Below are 20,221 nucleotides of genomic sequence, written 5' to 3'. Positions count from 1 at the left end.
CTGGTCTCTGTATCTGGGTCACTCTCCCCCAGATGCTCGGCCCCCTCCTCAGGCAGAAAAGAGCTGTGGCATTGCATCTGACCCAGTCTAGATTTTAGCCAAAAATACCCCATATCTCACAGCATGGGACTGTGACGTCAAGTAGATCTCGCGCCTAATGTCCTCTGAAAAAACCCTCACACCTTTACATGCAACACCACAGTGGACCCCTGGGGGGCGCACCTGCTTCAGGAGCAATTTATGTAAATTAGTTTGGCATTGATTTATTTTAGTAAATAGTCCACAGGCAACTACCAATCATTTTTCTTTTAGCCAATGTGAAAGTCCACTTGGGTAAATGAGTATGAATGTGATTTAAAGGAATAGTTCACCCAAAAATAAATTTTATGTTTACATCACCCTCTAGTAGTTAAAAACCTGTATTAATTTCCTTTTTGCCGAAAGCAAAGGAAGATATTTGTAATGAATCAAGAAACGAGCACCACTGACTTCTATAGTAGGAGAAAAAAATATTATGGAAGTCAATTGTGCTCGTAAACGGCTCAAAAACAAAGAAATGTGCTGCAAAAAAATGACTTTTTTACTTAGTATTTTTGTCTTAAAAATTCTTAAATCAAGATGTATTTTCTTGATGTGCAAAATGACCTAAGAAACTCTAGTTTTTAGACAAAAAAATATATACAATTTAAGTGAAAATGTGGTTAAAACAAGGAAAAATATCTGCTAATGGGGTGAGAACATTTTTCTTGAAGAAAAAAGTGTACTTATTTCAAGATTTTTTTCTCACCCCATAGGCAGATATTTTTCCTTGTTTTAACCACAATTTCACTTGAATTGTATATTTTTTGTCTAAAAACTAGACTTATTTTATTAGGTCATTTTGCTCATCAAGAAAATACATCTTGATTTAAGAATTTTTAGATATTTTTACTGAAAACAAGACAAAAATACAAAATTTTTTTTCTTGAAAATCCTTTTTTGCAGTGTATATATAATATTATTTAGTGATTTTGTGCATAAAACAAAGCAAAAAAAATCTGCCAATGGGGTAAGCAAATTTTTCTTAAAAATTTTCTTGAATTTAGTGTTTAAGAAAAATGTTCAAGATTTTTTGCTTACCCCATTGGCAGATTGTTTTGCTTGTTTTATGCACAAAATCACTTAAATTTGATATTTTTGGTCTAAAAACTAGACATATTTTCATGGGTCGTTTTGCTCATCAAGAAAAAACATCTAAATTTAAGAATTTTAAGATATTTTTACTGAAAACAAGACAAACATACTAAGAATTTTTTTCTTGAAAATCCTTTTTTGCAGTGTATATATAATATTATTTAGTGATTTTGTGCATAAAACAAAGCAAAAAAAATCTGCCAATGGGGTAAGCAAATTTTTCTTGAAATTTTCTTGAATTTAGTGTTTAAGAAAAATGTTCAAGATTTTTTTGCTTATTCCATTGGTAGATTGTTTGCTTGTTTTATGCACAAAATCACTTAAATTTGATATTTTTTGTCTAAAAACTAGACTTATTTTCTTAGGTCATTTTGCTCATCAAGAAAATACATCTTGATTTAAGAATTTTTTGATATTTTTACTGAAAACAAGACAAAAATACAAATTTTTTTTCTTGAAAATCCTGTTTTGCAGTGTATATATAATATTATTTAGTGATTTTGTGCATAAAACAAAGCAAAAAAAATCTGCCAATGGGGTAAGCAAATTTTTCTTGAAATTTTCTTGAATTTAGTGTTTAAGAAAAATTTTCAAGATTTTTTTGCTTACCCCATTGGCAGATTGTTTGCTTGTTTTATGCACAAAATCACTTAATTTTGATATTTTTGGTCTAAAAACTAGACATATTTTCTTGGGTCGTTTGCTCATCAAGAAAAAACATCTAAATGTAAGAATTTTTTGATATTTTTACTGAAAACAAGACAAAAATACTGGGCAATTTTTTTTTAAATAATTTTTTAATAGTTGTAACAACTATCCCTTTAAAATACATACATGGGTCACATCTGTTGATCTGAAGGCAGATATTATTAAGCTGCTTGAATGTATTTTTAATGTCTGTGTGCATGTATGGTATCATAGGTCCCACAGTTTTGGAGGTCTTTAACACTTTGCTCAGGCATCTGAGGCTCAGTGTGGACTACGAGTTGACGGGATCTTATGACTCCACCAACATCGGCACCAAGATCATCAAAGAGCACGAGGAGAGACAATTTCAAGAAGCTGTCATTAGGACTATTGGTATGTGTATGTTAGCATCGTTTTTAGGGGATGCACATTTGCTTCCCTTTTGTAAATTTCTGTTCATAAAAGCCTTGTTATATTGGTCTGTGTGTGTGTGTGTTTTTTTTAAATCAGGCTCTTTTGCGAACACGTTACCCACGTATCAACGCTCTGAGGTAATGCTTTTCATTATGGGGAAGATCCCAATTCCAGGCCTTCATCCCACACTGCCCCCTACAGGCTCAGGGTGAGTACTCAAGTCACTATTGGGTTTCTATATGTTGCACTTTCATTCACATTTGGCCATGTAAATGTGTTTCTGGAAATAGGATATAAGTCTGATATTCGATTCCTGTGCAATATGACGTTTCCATTTGGTGATGATAATGCAGGACTGTGAGATTTTAACTCACTTATGTTTCACTGTGTCTGATGATTGAAAATTATAAACAAGTTTTTTTCATTATCATTTTTTTTTAATAAAAAAAATCAAAGTTCATAATGTAAGAGAAAGCAAAGTAAAGACTGGTGGTAAAATATAGGGTTCATGCACAATATACATTTGCTTTTGTCTGTGTTGCAGGCCTCACCGGATGATTCAAGTCATGCTGTTGAAGTCACTAAGACAGGTAAAGTCTATCTGCATAAAGAATATTATAAGAAGAGAGAAATATTATCATTAATTATTATTAACAATCCTTGGAACAAATTGCATGAACTTTTTAAAGTAAAATTTACTGCTTTTTTAAAGTACAACTTACATAGTAAAATCAAATAAAATCTACTTAATAATGCATTAAAACATTTGTTAAATAATTAAGTAAATGTCACTTAATTATTTTTATTTTAGAAGTTAGATTTATTTTAATCATTTAGGTAAAGTCTAATCCTTTTTTGATTATTGAAGCATTGCTGTCCTAAAAATATTAAATCAATCTTATTTACTGTTGTATGGTAGATTGTATTTGCTGTTTGCTGTTATTTTCTTTAACATAGTTTTACGGACTCAGTTACTCTTAGTGTTATAAATGGCTTTATAACACAAAATTCATGACTGATTATAAGTTATAAAACTTGATTCTCCACAGAAACGCACATACAATTGTGTTTTTTACCTTAATTGTCAGCACTGTGGAGAAAAATACAACCCAATGTTCTAAACAGGGTTCAAGTAAGGAAACACTGATCACCTGAAGGGTGACTTTAAACCTTTATTACATTTTACTAACAAATATTTAAGTAGTTTAAGCTCTTATCAGTTCTTATTTTGTCAAAAAGCTTAAAAAACAAAATATTCAGGCCCAAAGGATTGTGGGTATTCCTTACAACATGTGCAAATAAATTCATAAGTTCATTTTACTCAAAGGTTTTAGTTTAATTGATTTCATATGCTTAAGTTAAATGAACTCAAATTTTTTACTTTAACGCGCTAAAGTTTTTGATTAAAATTTACTTCGTAGAAAAATATATGACTTACTATTCCCACACAGTTCATTTTGTACATGAATTAATTGCGTATTTATCATCATTTTACTTAGAATAATCTAGTTCTCAATAAATGTTAATATAACTATGTAGAAATTATGAGGGTTAATCTAATATATTTTACTACATCAAAAAGTTAGTTTTTTTCAGTGTAATGCAAGCATAATTATGATTTTTTTCTTGACTTGCTAGGTCACATGTGGTTTCCAGACCACTAACATGTTGACAGCGCTACCTAACTCCTTTCTGGATCCACTGCTGTCATTTGGGCTGCTAGAAGATGCAGAGAGTCGCCTGCTGGTGCTAGAAATTCTTGTCAGTGTAATTGATCGTCATGACAACCTGCCCAAGTTTTCCACTATAAGGTTAGCGTTGGATTCATTTAAATATGCATGAGAAGAGATTTGAACCTGGTCCCCGGTGACCCCTGTGGCAGATGCCATACTTTTTAGCCCTACCACAGCTGCTGCCCCCTGGTGGCAGACAATTTATCTTACATTATACCATACTTCGTTACATTTTATATGTATACGTTTGTCAATAATATGTTCATCAGAGTTCCAACGTGTCCTTGAAATACGTTTTTGAATCTGGGGGAGAATTCAAAGCCCTGGGAAGTTTTAGAAAATATACATACATAGATACAGGTCATTGAAAGTCTCGGGTTACATATTTAACTATTGTTCGCTGAGTACGGAACGAGACGCTGCGTCTAACTTGCCATACTTCCTGCGCCCCTGTAACGCCGTCTTTGGCAATATTTCAGTTATCGATATACTTCCTGGCTCCTGCATCACCCTGTCTTTGTCGTTAAGCCTCACCATTGGTTGAATTTGATATACACATTCAGACGCACTTACCCCTGGAGACGTCCCCAAAGTGTCACCACAGTGACGCAGCACGAGTTCCCTTGAAAGGGAACTGTAACAATGTATCTTAAAAGGTAACACGATGTAACCTTGCACTCACTCGAAATGTGTCCCCACATTTAGTCCATATATAAAATAATTTCAAAGTTCAAAAGTTCATTCTCTCAGAGAATCAAACCCATTACTTTTATGCTGCTAAAGCACCAGTGGATCAGATCAAGTCCTGCCTTGAATATTTTCTTACAAAAAGTAATATCGTGTCATGTGTCACTTTGTCTCCATGCAGTATCATCTCTGACATCTCTGTGCTTAAACTAAAAGTGGACAAGTGCTCACGCCAAGACAACCTCTTTATGAAGAAGGTACCCAATCGTCTCTCTTACACCCATCTCTGTCATTTATCCATCACTCACCTGCTTCGTGCATAATCAGTGTTATACTGGTTCAGTGTTTAACTGGGAAATCTCTCTCTGTTACAGCATGCTCAGCACCTGTACAGACACATTTACCTGTGCTGTAAGGAAGAGAGCAGCACACAGGCGCACTTTGAGAAGCTGTACTCTCTGCTGGCTCTCATCAGTATGGAGCTGGCCAATGAAGAGGTGGTGGTGGACCTCGTCCGGGTGTCTCTCGCTCTGCAGGTGCACATGTCTTGTGTTTAAACCTATGTGGGTTTTTAAATGTAAGCATCTTTTTTATACCAAGTATAAAATATGTCAGTAACACTTTAGAAAAGGAGACGTCACAATTTTGTAGATGTGAGGCAAGATTTTCTCTTTTGGCCAAGGTTGTGAAAAAGTATCAATCTCCGCTACCCGTACACCATCAGAACGGGTTTTCTGAAAACATTATAACCCAAAAAGGTTTCTCACCCGAACCGTGTGTTTCACAGATGGAAGTGCTACAATAAACACACACGCACATCCTGTAGGCGCTGATTCTGTGGGTGCTCCAGGGCTCCACTCGAACACCTACCGAAATGGCCAAGCTCATAGTCTCAATTGCTTTAAATTTTTTTCATATTTCGCATCTAAAACCACGAGGAAAACGTGACTGCGCCGCTTTCTTTTATCATTTTCAAAGCGTTTGAGCACTCCAGAGCGTCTGCCGTTGTTAACTCTTTCACCGCCATTGACGAGATATCTCGTCTTTCCGCAATACCGCTATTATCCACCAGGTGGCGCCCTTCCACAACTTTTTAAACCCGGAAGTATTGCCCTATGGCAAGCGGCTGCATGTCCGTGTCTGTTTTAAAGATCGCTCTGAATGGGATCTCTATGAAAAGTCCGTCACAAAAATGGAATTATCTCTGCTTTTTGCTCAAAATGTGGTGTTTTTGCAGAAACCTACCCATATTCAAAAGCTGATTACAAAAGAAGCACTGAAGGTAGGATGAAACGGTTTTTGTTTGAAAGCAGAGGGTCGGTTCTTTCATTTGGTATATTGTATGTTTATATATTTAAAGAAGAACATTTTCTGGAAGGCATTAAACTTTGGTGAAAATCATGAAAAACGCTGGCGCTGGCTGGCAACTTTTTTAAAGGAGACATATCATGCTAAATCCACTTTCTTGGCTCTTAAATGCATTTTGTTGTATATTTGTAGTGTTTATAAGTACATAAAAGTTGAAATTAGTCTCTTCAGGTGCTTTGTTGATATCTTTATATTCTGTTTTGGTCATATTTTCCAACCGGTTCTGATTTTTCTATTATCTATCACGTTTTTTGAACAATTACGTCACAGTATTTGCAGCGGAACTGCTAAATAAGGACATCGACTTCCAGCCCAACACTACGAGCAATCCGCCATTTTATATTTCTCGCTGCGATATTGTAGTCCAAGCTCAAGGATGCAGAAGTTACGAGAGCTAAAGAAATGTACTCACATCTGTGGGTAAAGTCATTTTTGTGTGCCCGAGGCACTTTAAGGATAACTACTTCACCAATCTCCGCCGGTATAAAGAAGGATTTGCCGATATACTTCGTCTGATTGAGGGGTCAATTACTTCTTTCTTTGGAGACGACGAGCAGAGCACTTCGGTAAGCAGTTTATAACTTAAAGTAAAAAAGTAAAGTACACGGTGGTCATGGTTTAGCAGTGCTGTTTCTCACTCCGAAGGCTGCAGCCTGCGGAGATTGCTTTTGGGCATCAAGCCTGGTTTAAGTTAACTGAGCATCACATTTGCAAGTCATGAGCATATTACAACAACTTACGATTAACTAAGAATAATAGTCAACTTTATAATTGTTAATATTCTGAAATAAGACCGTCTTGATGACGTATGCAGCCTAGATATGCGACCTCCGGAGGCTGCAGCCTCACACCATTGCGATACCTCCATATGAAGACGTTGTTCTGCAGGTTCGTCGTCTTCATTTTCCTCTCAGTCCGTTTCCAACTCTGGCGCGAACATGTACGGCTGGATGGACAAGTCTTCCGTTGTTGACATTTTGTGAATAACGAGTAAATAAAAAGTTTCTGTGCAGCTAGATAATCGTATCTCTGCTATAAAACTACAAAAATGGCCGAACGGGGTGGAGTTTAACCGAGTGTCACCTCTGCAACCTGGAGAGGGGGCAGGGTATGACGTGCATTTAAAAAGACAGTACCAAAACGAGTTGCTCTCAAATGCACATCAGAAAAGGGGTAGAAAGGGGGCCTGTGGGGCTATAATAATGAGGAATTCAGACCCAAGCATTGCAGTTTCGCTTTACATAGACCACAAATAGATGATTTATATGTAAAAAGGACAGATTTAAAAGCATGATATGTCTGCTTTAAAAAACGCTGGCGGTGAAAGAGTTAAGTGACCTAAGCATTGCTGGACGTTGTGATGAGCACCCACCGGCACCTATGAGCATGCACGTTTGTTAAGAAATATATATATCTGATCCTCGTTTACATTTTTATATTTCAAAATATATGTATGCATTATATATAAGCCTTTATGCATCCATGTGCGCGTGCACATCCAAAAATTATATCCTGCAAAGGCTGCTGTACAAGTAATATGTGAAAACATCTGCTTCAGCATATATAAATCTCAAATGATGCAGTGTTTTCGAATGTTCGAAAACTACAGTGCAAAAATGATTTTCATGAAAACATTTTCTTAGTATTTTTGTCTTGTTTTCAGTTAAAATATGCTTTTTCTTGGTGAACAAAACGACCCAAGAAAATAAGTCTAGTTTTTAGACCAAAAATATCAAATTTAAGTGATTTTGTGCATAAAACAGGCAAAAACAATGGAGTAAGCAAAAAAATCTTTAAACATTTTTCTTAAACAATAAATGCAAGAAAAATGTAAGAAAAATTTGCTTACCCCATTGGCAGATTTTTTTTTGCTCAATTTATTTACAAACTTACTTAAATTTGATATTTTTTGTCTAAAAACTAGACTTTTTTTTCTTGAGTCGTTTTGTTCTTAAAGAAAAAGCATATTATTTTAAGAATTTTTAGATATTTTTACTGAAAACAAGAAAAAAATACTAAGAATTTTTTTTCTTGAAAATCATTTTTTGCACTGTTATGAGATTATAATCTAGTTATGAATATAAAAAATGTTGCAATTCCACTATATATTCTATTACATATACTATATATATTGAATAATTTTCCCATTTTCTGTGGTTTCTTAAAAGAATTGTTCACCCAAAAATTTAAATTCTATTATTTAAAAAGCACATGACATTAAAATTTGAAAAGTGCACAATAGAAGCAGTTTCATTAAAAGTGTCAGACTTTTTGGGCTCTATCTTACACCCGGCGCAATGCAGCGCAATGCGCGACGCAAGTGTCTTTCGCTAGTTTCCACCCTAATTTTCACGTTTAGCGTCGCGTTGTTTAAATAGCAAATGCATTTGCGCCCCCTTTTGCGCCCATGGGCGTTCTGGTCTGAAAACGAGGTGTGTTCAGGCGCATTGTTGGCGCGTTGCTATTTTGAGGCAACTAAAATAGACTACGCCATTGACCAACAAAAACCTGGTCTACAGTCTAAAGTCAATGGCGCAATGTGTTTTATGTTATTTAAAGAGCGCATTAGTAAAATGCGCCTATACACGGGAGGACAACGCGGGTTTGCTTATCACAAGGTACATGAATGCGCAGCAGCACAAAAATGCTTTTAAATATGAAAGATTAAAGGATTGAATGTAAAAGATTATTATTGAGTCTCTTGGACATAAATGAAGACTAATTATGAGACGTTAGAAGGCGCAAAGAGCCGCTTCACCTGCAGCCTGGTAAGTAAATTAATGCTTTGCTTTAAACAAATTAAATGTTTTTAAATGTTTTTTTTTATGCTACCTCACGGATTTATTGTATATGATGACTCTGTACCTGTGGATATGGTGAGATGAGAAACATTTTTAAGTAATGCTTAAAAAAACTCTTTGCTAAAAAAAACGCGGTCCAAAGTGCTGAAACGTGAGGAGAGCCGTTTGTAAATTCTTTATCTCCTGTTTGTTACAAATAAAGTATTTTTAGAGTACAAACCTTATCTTACATACTTGTAAATAATTTTTTGGTGATATTGGATAGCCATACAATTACAGCAATTAAAAGCCTGCTTTTTTACTTCCATGACTAAAAGAAAACGGGTTTTAAAGGTTTTAATAAAAAAATAAGTGGAAAAACAACATAATTATTTAACATTAATCTTAAACTGGGGATCTTCTTCCTCCGCTTAGTTTTTCAGTGTACAAAGTCCGTCATCTAAATAGGGATTAGACATAACGCCAGCGCAACAGGCTTTTAAAGGGGATGAGAGCTGTGACTCTCATTGGTTTACTGCACGTTACGCCCAAAATACTCCCATTACAATAGGACCTACCCTTTTCGACCATGCGCTCGGCGCAAAAACCATTTTTCCCGTCGTTAAATTAGCAAAAGTGGATTCGGACACGCCCATTTAGACGTTGCGCTGTGCGCTTTAGACAATGCGCTTAGATCGTTAAAATAGGGCCCTTTATCTTCTCGTGCTGATCTGTTTTCAGGATTTGGCTCTGAGCGGTGAGGAGATGTTACCAGTGTATAACCGCTGTGCTGTCCACGCCCTCTCCGCTGCATACCTCAATCTTATCAGCCAGCTTACGACTGTACCAGCCTTCTGCCAGCACGTACATGAGGTCAGAGACGCACAAAGATGTGGTCACAAATGCTTTCTTTAACATTGATAAATAAAAAATATTTATAAAATATATTTTACAGGTTATTGAAATGAGATTAAAAGAAAGCCCTCACCTTTTACCTGAAGATGTCTTCATTGAAAACCCCAAGTAAGAGAAATTATAAGTAAACTGATTTCTCTTGATGATGTAATCGTCCGTGTAACATTGTGATTTATGATTGCTCGTTCTTAATTTCCCAGGATTCCCAAGACGGTGGAAAAGTTGGAAGGGGATGTGCTTTTCCAGCAGGCGAAGATCACAGAGGTTCTTGGAGGAAGTGGCTATAACACAGACAGACTGGCCACACCTTATGTCCCACAGTTTACAGGTACACCATGTGACGACATAATGAAAGTATTATCCTACTGATAGTAATTTTTTATAAAGACGACATGAAATCAAAATGGATCTTACAGTATTTGGGTGATTCTCACTAAATTTATTTCTATGTAAAGCGACCTTGGGTTTGAGAAAGGCGCTTTAAAAATAAACTTATTATTATTATTATTATTATAAATCCAGATTTAGAGGGTGTCCAGCATAAGAATTTTTTAAAAGCCCTTGAAGCCAATTTTTTTGTACATATAAGATTAAGTTCTGAACTTACTATAACCATATATAGATTACATTTTTTAGATTATCATTATAAAAATTATCATTACCACAACATGATATTACATTCAATATATGCATTTACAAACTCATGTTTCGGTAATGAGAACTAAAAAGTTGTCAAGGAACTATAACAAACAAAATTTCAACTTTTATCCGTGGAGAGAAAAAATAAAAACTGCTTACCTGGTAGCCATCTTGAGTGTCACAGTCAATTATATCCCTTCCAACTATTTTTTTTTTGTTGTAAATGTTAGTTCATTGAGAGCTTAAACAATGATTGAAAATTGTTGCGGAGGATGAGAAAATTGGTTTTGGACACATTTATATTCCTTATTATTGTCTCTACATTTAACAATGATCACTATATACCACATGTTTCTTTTCTATAAATGTTTATAGTATAACATGCACTGAAGCTTTTCATTTTTTAGATTTTTTTATTATAAATATTTCCATGTCAAAGAACCCAAATCACGTCATGGACACATTGTATGAAATTTTTCACCTTAAATGTGGAAAAAACTACAAAATTGGTTTGTATGATGTCATTTGATATTGTGTGCAAAATAGTGCATGAACAGATGTTTGTAACTGTATGCTTCTTATATTGATAGCATTTACTCTTTTATCAAAATATTTCATGACACCTTATAAGTCTAATTTCACGAGAATCACCCATTTATGTTCCTAAAAGTGCACAAACATGTCCTTGTGAATCATTTGATTCTTTAAATAAGAAAATAAACTCTTCACGTCTTATGTAGAGATCTATTTAATAATAATAATATCCATCAAAAGACGTATGTTTTTTATAATTCAATGCTAAAATTAAATCCTGTCCAACACTGTTTTCTACTGAATATTTATTTTATTTTATTTAAAATCGACACATATTAGGAGGTAAATGTGCTGCGACTTGATGTTCTCAAATTTTATGGTGAATACACAGCTGTAGACAATAAAATTTAAAGCATTTGCATTGCAAATTAACTACTTAGTTTTAATCTTTGCTAAATCACTTTTTGCTGACTGACAGAGTAGTTAAATTGAATTACCAGTGATTTTACCCTTCTCCATCAGATGACGATCGACTGTCAAAGAGAAAGAGTGTTGGAGAAACAATATCCCTTCAGGTGGAGGTCGAATCCAGAAACAGTCCAGAGAAAGAAGAGGTACAAAAACCACACAGATTTGTACACACATTATATAACATATTATGTAAAATAAACTTTTACATGGTGTTTGTAAGTTTTTAATCTTATTTAAACCAAAGCAGTCTCATTAGACATGCTGTTTTGATTCTCTTGTTAATGTGACATCACACTGATAAAGCCTCACCCACGGTCGCTGACTGTCAGGCCTGCATAACCATAGTTTCCGCCTTGAGTGAGTTGTACGCTGTGTATATGCCATGTGAGATACTATTGTCTCAGATTGTATTCACAGGGATCAGATCTACTTTAACTGAACTATTTTATCTTTGGTAAGGGAGTGTGGAACATTTGAAGGTACAAACAAAACTACAGGGCGTTTTTGCTCCCACCCAAATAGGGGCATTTTAGGAATGCTATAATAAATGATCAGTGGGGTATTTTAAGCTGAAACTTTACATGCACATTCTTGGCACCTGAGACTTTTATTACATCTTGTAAAAATGAGCATAATATGTGCCCTTATTTATAGTAAATATAATTAAGATGAGGTGTATTGCGTATACAGTAAAGTATTTATTTAGGCTTCCTTTCATCTTAAATTGATTATGTTATGTTTAACCCTCTTTCTTAACTACATTTCTTAAGTACATTTGAAGAGTTTGGTTCCAAACACAATAAATCCATTTTGACTAATTTGGGTAAAAACGTGTTTTCTATACCAAGAAAGTGACAAGATGAAAACCACTATTTTCTTTAACTCTTTCCCCGCCATTGACGAGATATCTCGTCAATTAAGAGAAAACGCTTCCCCGCCAATGACGAGATTTTCCGTCTTTCCGCAATACCGCTATTATCCACCAGGTGGCGCCCTTCCGCAACTTTTTAAAACCGGAAGTATTGCTCTATGGCAAGCTGCACTGTAAAAAATAAATTGTTGGCTCAATGAATTATTTTTTAGTAACTAGTTCCACAGAAATTTTACGTTCACTCAATTTCTGTCTCCAAAGTGTTACCTGGATTGATGTTTTTTAGTTGGCCCAAACTTGACTCAAATATAAAAAAGTATGTTTGCTCAACTAGCTTTATAGTTCATTCAACTAAAATGTTTTAATCAGTTGAATCTTAAAAAACTTACAGCAAAGACTCTGTCAATTAAAATTTAAGTATTCACTCAATGTTTTGTGTGTTACTTCAATTAATATTTATTATTTGGGATTTTTTTATAACATTTTAAAATTATTTATCAAATAATTTATGCTGGTGTTGTTAACAAAATAATTAACTTCAGTCACATGAAAACAAAAGCTTTTTATTCACTTATTCACTTATGATACAGACTGAACATACAGAATTAAGTCTTCTCTAAATAGAGGGCATTAAACAGTCCAAAAAGCACTCCAAAGTCAGTCAAAACATCTCCAGGGCCATTTAGGAGACTTTCTTCAGCCCTCTGGTCTGCCTCCACATCATCACCGCTCTGGTTTGATAAACAGAGGAATATAAACACACACACACATTCATAAATAACATGTTTAATATAATAAAGCTTGATTGTGAAATACTTTATTCCCTAAAATAACGTTAACGTTAGGCCAAATTTCCCTCAGACATCACACGTGACATAATTAAACACTATTGGGCGGTTTTCTCGGACAGGGCTTATCACTGACTAAAATAACTGACATCACTTAACATATGAGTAACGTACTATTGTTTTGTCTCAAAATGCACGCCAGTATTGTATTTTATAAGGTTTGTTTGTAAAAATGTCCCAATTATAATAAAGACCGAGTTCTAAACCCTGTCCGGTAAACCACCTAAAGGCTATCTTTACTAAAATAGCTCCACTTTACTTCGGACACATAACATAACACACTTTTAAATATATCTTTACAAAAATATCATTACAAAAACGTCGAGTATTTGCGTCTTTGCCGATTAATATATTCTAAAATTAACATTTAATTACAACCACTTACCTGACGTGAACTTGAGGAAATGGCTGATGACGATGACTTGTGTCCTGTGAATCAGTAAGTGATTCCAGCTGTTGCGTGCGGATTGATCTCAGATGAAATGACCTGTGATCCAGATCCTTCCGAATTAAGAGATTTTAAATTAAAAACTCACGCACATACTGTACATACACAAACGCGCGCACCGGTCGCGCGCACGTAGGCGCGCACACGGGTACACACACGGGTATATTTAGAAGTTTTATTTAAGATTGTTATGATATTGGGACTATTTCTCCATCCGCTCCTTCAGCTCTGAAGTTCAAATTCGCATGCTGTCCAGTTATAACAAATGTAAAAGATATGAAACATCACTCAACAGCCATATCAATTAAGTGCAATCCTAAAATATGATTTAAAACATAACCCTTTCATTGTTAAGTATGAGAAATTAAAATGAATTAAATCACGTTTAAACGCCACAGAGATATCAGAGCCAGCAGTCGATTTCTGATGCGCTTGCCGAGGCGAGGCTGCGCTGGGCGGGGTGTGAGCGCTTAAGGGCCGGTGATTTTCTGGAGCTCTTCTGGAGCTCATCTCCGTCCGAAAGTGTCCGAGCAAACTTTTAAATAGACGCTATCTTTATTAACCGACCGCATATTTAAACTTTAAGCACATACATTCACCCCTGAACAACTCTTACAATTACATTTTGTGACCAAATAACAGTAATATTTTGAGCATTTTGTTGTCAGGAAAAATAGCTGTCATAAGTCCACATATTTACCTGATTTGTCTTAATTAGTTCAGTCAACATTAGCCATTCTGAATGTTGACTGGATTTGAAAATAACCATTCATTTAATGTTTTAAACACAGATTTATCTAGACTTAAAATAATATGTCTTCTCAACTAGCTCAAACAAAAACATAGGTTTAACTTATATATTGTTGCCCATCCAACATTTCATTAATTGGATTTTTTACAGTGTGCTGCATGTCCGTGTCTGTTTTAAAGATCGCTCTGAATGGGATCTCTATGAAAAGTCCGTCATAAAAATGGAATTATCTCTGCTTTTTGCTCAAAATATGGTGTTTTTGCAAAAACCTACCCATATTCAAAAGCTGATTGCAAAAGAACCACTAAAGGTAGGATGAAACGGGTTTTTTTGTTTGAAAGCAGAGGGTCTGTTCTTTCATTTGGTATATTGTATGTTTATATATTTAAAGAAGAACATTTTCTGGAAGGCATTAAACTTTGGTGAAAATCATGAAAAACGCTGGCACTGGCTGGCAACTTTTTTTAAAAACGCTGGCGGTGAAAGAGTTAACAAACTTTCACATAGCATCTTTAGGTTATAATAACATTAAAAATTAAAATCCATAATTGTATTTTCAAAGATTTATTATAAAAACTAATAATTTTTGCTTCAAAATCCAATAAGTCCATGATAAGTTTTTTTTTTTTAATGCTGTAAATTAATATATAAATGTTCATTTATCTCTGCCATGTTATATTCATTTAGTTGACTAGTGGATACACTGATTAAAAAAAAAAACATTAATGGCATTAATATAAACACTTACTTTGTCCTATTAATAACACTGTCGTTGCTGCTGTCATCTTTGGGACGTTGTCGCTGAACTTTTTTCACAGCGATCAGCTGTAAAATGTTTTGGTCCTGTTCGATTTTCGTTGACTTTGAGAAAAATAGGGGAAAGTTTTTCATAAGATCCCCTGGGGTCAATGTGTTAGCCTGACAGAAGCTTGATGCTGCCTGTTGTGTGAGAAAATTTTTCCATCTCCCTCCCTTGAGTGCCTCTCAAGTTAATTATTCGATTTTGATAGCTTACGTTTCTTCTCTTGCCACAGAAAACCACCACAGGTTTATCAATGCCATCAAAAGTATTATTTTGTTTTTGTTTGTTTGTTGTACAAAGTAGATGAGGAAAACTAGGATTAAGTGTGTATTCAAAGCACCGCCCTTATTGTTTACAATGCGTGGAATGGTGCTCTGTGATTGGTTAAGCGGATTTATTGCATTCTGCAGAGAAGGAGGACTGGCGTTTATCGCGTTTTGGGGAAAATGGAGAAAAGACAGAATAACACGGCGGATATCAAATTAAGAATTTACTTTTTAATACTGGCCAGATACAATACTGACACTTTTTTTCCTTTTTTTTTAAATAGCATTTATCACGTTTTGGAACCAAACTCTTCATTTCTCAAGTACATGGCATTTATACTAGTAAAAAATGTAAGAGATCTTAAAATGATTATGTGACGTGTGTTGGCAAAATGAGCAAATTTTCAAAAATTGTTTAATTATATTTTGACATTCTTCATTAAAATAATTTTAAAATGATTTATGATTTGTGAGAATCTGAGTCAGAAAAGTCAATTTTGAGAAAATTGAGTTAAAGCTATTTGAGGGTTTAAAAACAAAATCACTGCATCTATACCTTAAAATCACTGGTAAAACTAATAGATTTAGCACACACCAAGTCAAAATAGGAAACATTCATGTTCAAATTGTTTCTTTCTTTTATTGTTTGATTGACATTAAAACGGACAGCTTCAATATCTACTGTAATGCAAGGATCTAATATTTAAGCAATATCGCTCGAGTAGGAGTGTGATATAGCTCTATATCATCACGGCCGTGATTAGGCCATAGGCAATCACAGCCGTGATGATATAGAGCTATATCACACGACTCCGAGAGCGATGTTGCTTTTATACAGTTTGACGGCACACGTTTGAAAAAGGAAAACTAGGAAACAACAACAGAGTTATTTTAAAAGCCTCTTTGTTTGAGAACTACTTTCTTCCGCCACGGATTTGAGGGCGGCCAGAATGACAGGTAACACTTTCGGCTGCTTTGAATCTCATAATAACTCAATGGACGGAGTAGCCGTTTCTTTATATTACCGTTTCTTGGTCACAAAGTGTAGTTTTAAGATGAGTTCAGTCGAGAATATATTTGTATTATATTCAAATCTGCAGTCGATTAGTAAAGATAGCGCCTGTTTGAACGTTTGCTTCAAAAGATTCGGTACGAGAACCAGAGCATGAGCGGACATCAGTGTTCACTCGCCCCGCTGACCACCGCCCTCTCTGGGCTACATCTCTGACAGGGATTCCCTGGCTCTGATGTTGGCCCTGTCTGTGTTTGATGGTCAAAAATTAGATCAAATCCGCAGTATTTGGTGTCATGATGAAACTATTACTTGGTTTCTTATTTATATTTAGTGTCTTTTGTGTGGTTATTGTTTTGGCGCGAGGTAAAAGTTAATAAAACTATACTTATATAATGTTACTATTGCTTTCCCATTTACTCTTAACGCGATACAAGCACTTGCTTGTTATTAGACTTTGTTCTTGTCAGTACTATATAAAACTGTTTTTTATAAGTGTCAGAGAGATGTTTTTTTGCATGCTGCTTATAAATATATCAGTGGCGATATCTCATAACATGTTTTAATAGTCACGTCACGATTAAATAAATGATCAATGTCCACATTTAACAGCTGTGGTGCTTACCTGCGGTTCCACAGTGTTTTCGCGTTCTAAGAAGAGAGAGCTCCAGAAAAAAATATTGTTTACATTCCTCTTTCCACACGATGTGACAAGACATTACTCCCATTAAGTTTAACGTAACATCCAAGAGCGCTGATCTTTGACGTAATAGTCGCTTCCGATTGGGATTCACACACTGATTCACGAGCTAGTGAACTAATAAGACACACGGAGAGTGATTAAAAACAGCGCGTCTGTCTGTGTGTGTGCGTGCAGTTTTTCCATTCAGAGATGAGCCTGTTTAATGGAGCGCCATTCACTAGGTGGCGGAATGATACGAAAGGTGAAGCGGTTACTGTGCCGTTATCAGTAGAATATTGCATAGCTCTAAGCCAATCAGATTCGAGAACCGGAAAGAACTGTTGTATAAAATGATACACATATGATAATTTTTGTCTCAAGAGTTAACCAAACTTTCACTTAAGACATAACAGATTATATCTGCCTGAATTCTTGTCAAAGTAGATATTTTTGAAACCGTAACTGTGTATATGTGTATCGGAGTCGCGCATCTGTGCATGCTTCGGATCTGTCAGTCAGCGCGAAGAAGATTGTTTTCATCTCTTATCTCTCTTAAAGCTCACATAACCCAAGCTGTTTCTGCATTTCTGATGTTAATCTGGAGTACCTATAGACTAGTATGACATCCTTTATATCTCAGAAGACTCTTTAGTGTAATCAGATTTATAAAAGAAAGATTAGCTTTACCAAATTTTTCCGATAACGTACGAAAAAATGAAGGAGGAGTTCTACCGCGGGAGGAGTGAGTACGAGTCATGCAACACTATACAACACTGTTTACCTTATGATTCACTACATGTTCGTGTCATTTATATAATATGCACGCGTCTATTTCCAACATAAGACAGAAGTCTTACGTATTGCATGCAACTCATGACCTGGTTGGGACTTTCAATGAAATCCAGCGCATCAAATACACTAGCAAAACTCCGCTGCTACCCCGGATAATAAACTATATCCATTGTTTCCATAAGGCTGATTTCTTCTCATTACATCCAAAAACACACTTCTTCATTCATGCCATTGTTGAGTTTTGAAATTAAACAAAGCTGTAGCTGTCCCTTGATTTATGTTTGTAAGTTCGGTGGGTGGGGTTTTCCGGGGGAAGTGTCCATAAAAAGAAGTGATACGTATAGAAATGTCAGCTTGACCCGTAATCTAAAAAAAACTTTCCGAAACTTGTACGAACCCTGGCGAAGTGCATTCGGCACAGAAATACTCTGTAACACGCCCAACTGCTTTTTTGACACTTTGCCTACGTTTAGCATGAGGAAACAACTCTATGGGCCCTATCTTGCACCCAGCGCAATTGAGTTTGTCAGTGACGCATGTATCATTCGTATTTTGCACCGGCGCACAGCGGGTTTTTCCCTCCACAGACGCACGTCGGCAAACTAGGGAATGAACTTGCGCTCCCTGGGCGGTTCAGCGCAAAAAAAGAGGCGTGTTCCGGCGCAAACCATCCCTGATGCTATTTTGCAGTTTCAAAAAACAATTGCGCCACTGACCAAAAAAAATAGTCTAAAGTCAGTGGCGCGTTGCGCGTGGTTCATTATGCTATTTTAAGGGCGCATGCTTGACCGTAATGTATAGCGTGCACAACGTGCACACACTTTGCTTATCTAATCTACACAGATGCAACAGTTATTTTTGCAAATCATAAATTGTTACAATAAAAAATATTAACACATGAGATAATGGAAATCATTGTGGTGAGCATTGTGGTGATAGTTTTATTTATTGTGTGGCTGCGTTAAAAAATTCTCATGCAAATAACGATTACAATGTTTTCATAAGAAACCTTAATGTATATGAACTTGATTTGTAATTGTACTTTGGGGTTGGACCTTGCTTGCGTTTCTTGGGTCCAATTTCAAAGCCCCCAAACCCTTTCAGCGGTGAGGGTGGATGCAGCGATGTCCTCTGCTGGCGTCAGGTCCTGTGTAGAGTCAGATCCACCTCCCGTTACACGGCGTGCCCGATTTATGCTGGCAAGCTTGGGATTCCCCCATCTCCTGACATCATTGTAGCGCTTGGCGCAACGATGGGGATGCTAGCTGATGAGACAATTGTGGCTATTTCCTCTCACGCCTGTTTAACCGACGCTGATTTGGGCGGGTTTCTCCCATCGCCATACAAAACAACTTCTCTGTCTTTGACGTGGGTCTCCTCGGCTGTGAACCGCTCCTGGCGTGCGCCTGGTAAATCTGTCATAATAATAGCAATCTGCCATGGAACTTGCGCCCTTACATTTAAAGGGAATGTTGGATGACGTTCTGATTGGTTTATTTGACGTTACACCCAAACCACACCTACGAATAATGAACCTACGTCAGACCAACCCCTTATTGATTTGCGCCTGGCGCAAGAGTTATTTCTCCCGCCGGGAAAATAGCAACAGCGCCCAAGATCCGCCCACAAAGTCACTTGCGCATTGCGCTTCGCACTTGCGTTTCAGACCATTAAAATAGGGCCCCATAATTCTGTGTTAATAAGTCAGATTGCATAAAATACTATTGAACCACCCCTTTAATAACTCTTTTAACATCAAGCAAGTCCTGTACTTTATTTTCTAATTCCTGCATGTTTTAAAGCTGAAACCAAGATGTCAGACGTGCATGTGGATGGATACGCATCTTTGTATTAGATTAAGCATTTAAGAAGGTATACCTCCCAGAAAACATACAAATAAAGATCATTTTAGATGTTTAATGCCTATTTAGAGCATTGGGATGGCTAGATGAGGGCTTATTTTGAAGAAAACCTCAATTTTGACCAAAATGGACATTATTACTTTCTTTAGCCTCTAGTTAAAAACTTTTCCCAGCATGGGTCACATATGCAGAATTTTCTATATTAAAATTAACTTTCATAATTGATTCTTCATGTAATGTTGCCTATTAGTAAATACAACCACAAAAAAACATTTATCATTTGTCTAATGTCTAATTTGTCTCTTTTTTTTCAACAGCGAACACCAGCTGAAGAAATCACATTTGAAACACTAAAAAACGCCATTGGTGGGTTGATTAAATAAAAATCGAGCTTTTACTAAGTTTCCCTGCAGATATTTGTGTGTAATTGTCTCCTTTGTTATTGCTTAGTTAACTCTTTAAGCTGATCAGTGATCGATTGTTTAT

General features: G+C 35.8%; 1 protein-coding gene across 5 annotated transcripts in view; it reads left to right on the top strand.

The window, feature by feature from the left end:
- efr3bb (EFR3 homolog Bb (S. cerevisiae)) overlaps positions 1-20,221 on the top strand; it is a 59,465-nt gene that overhangs the window by 38,186 nt on the left and 1,058 nt on the right. For all 5 annotated transcript variants that reach the window (XM_065256301.1, XM_065256298.1, XM_065256297.2 and 2 more), the window contains 11 exons: positions 2,095-2,253; positions 2,371-2,482; positions 2,819-2,864; positions 3,913-4,085; positions 4,876-4,951; positions 5,069-5,230; positions 9,584-9,715; positions 9,798-9,865; positions 9,958-10,085; positions 11,453-11,544; positions 20,053-20,101. In XM_065256301.1, coding sequence (XP_065112373.1) covers positions 2,095-2,253; positions 2,371-2,482; positions 2,819-2,864; positions 3,913-4,085; positions 4,876-4,951; positions 5,069-5,230; positions 9,584-9,715; positions 9,798-9,865; positions 9,958-10,085; positions 11,453-11,544; positions 20,053-20,101 — 1,197 coding nt within the window. The remainder of the gene's footprint in view (positions 1-2,094; positions 2,254-2,370; positions 2,483-2,818; positions 2,865-3,912; positions 4,086-4,875; positions 4,952-5,068; positions 5,231-9,583; positions 9,716-9,797; positions 9,866-9,957; positions 10,086-11,452; positions 11,545-20,052; positions 20,102-20,221) is intronic.

This window comes from Paramisgurnus dabryanus, chromosome 12, assembly GCF_030506205.2.
Source record: "Paramisgurnus dabryanus chromosome 12, PD_genome_1.1, whole genome shotgun sequence".
In the NCBI taxonomy this organism is placed as follows: Eukaryota; Metazoa; Chordata; class Actinopteri; order Cypriniformes; family Cobitidae; genus Paramisgurnus; species Paramisgurnus dabryanus.
Note: the sequence above shows the minus strand (reverse complement) of the source record. Positions and strands in the feature narration are given on the sequence as shown.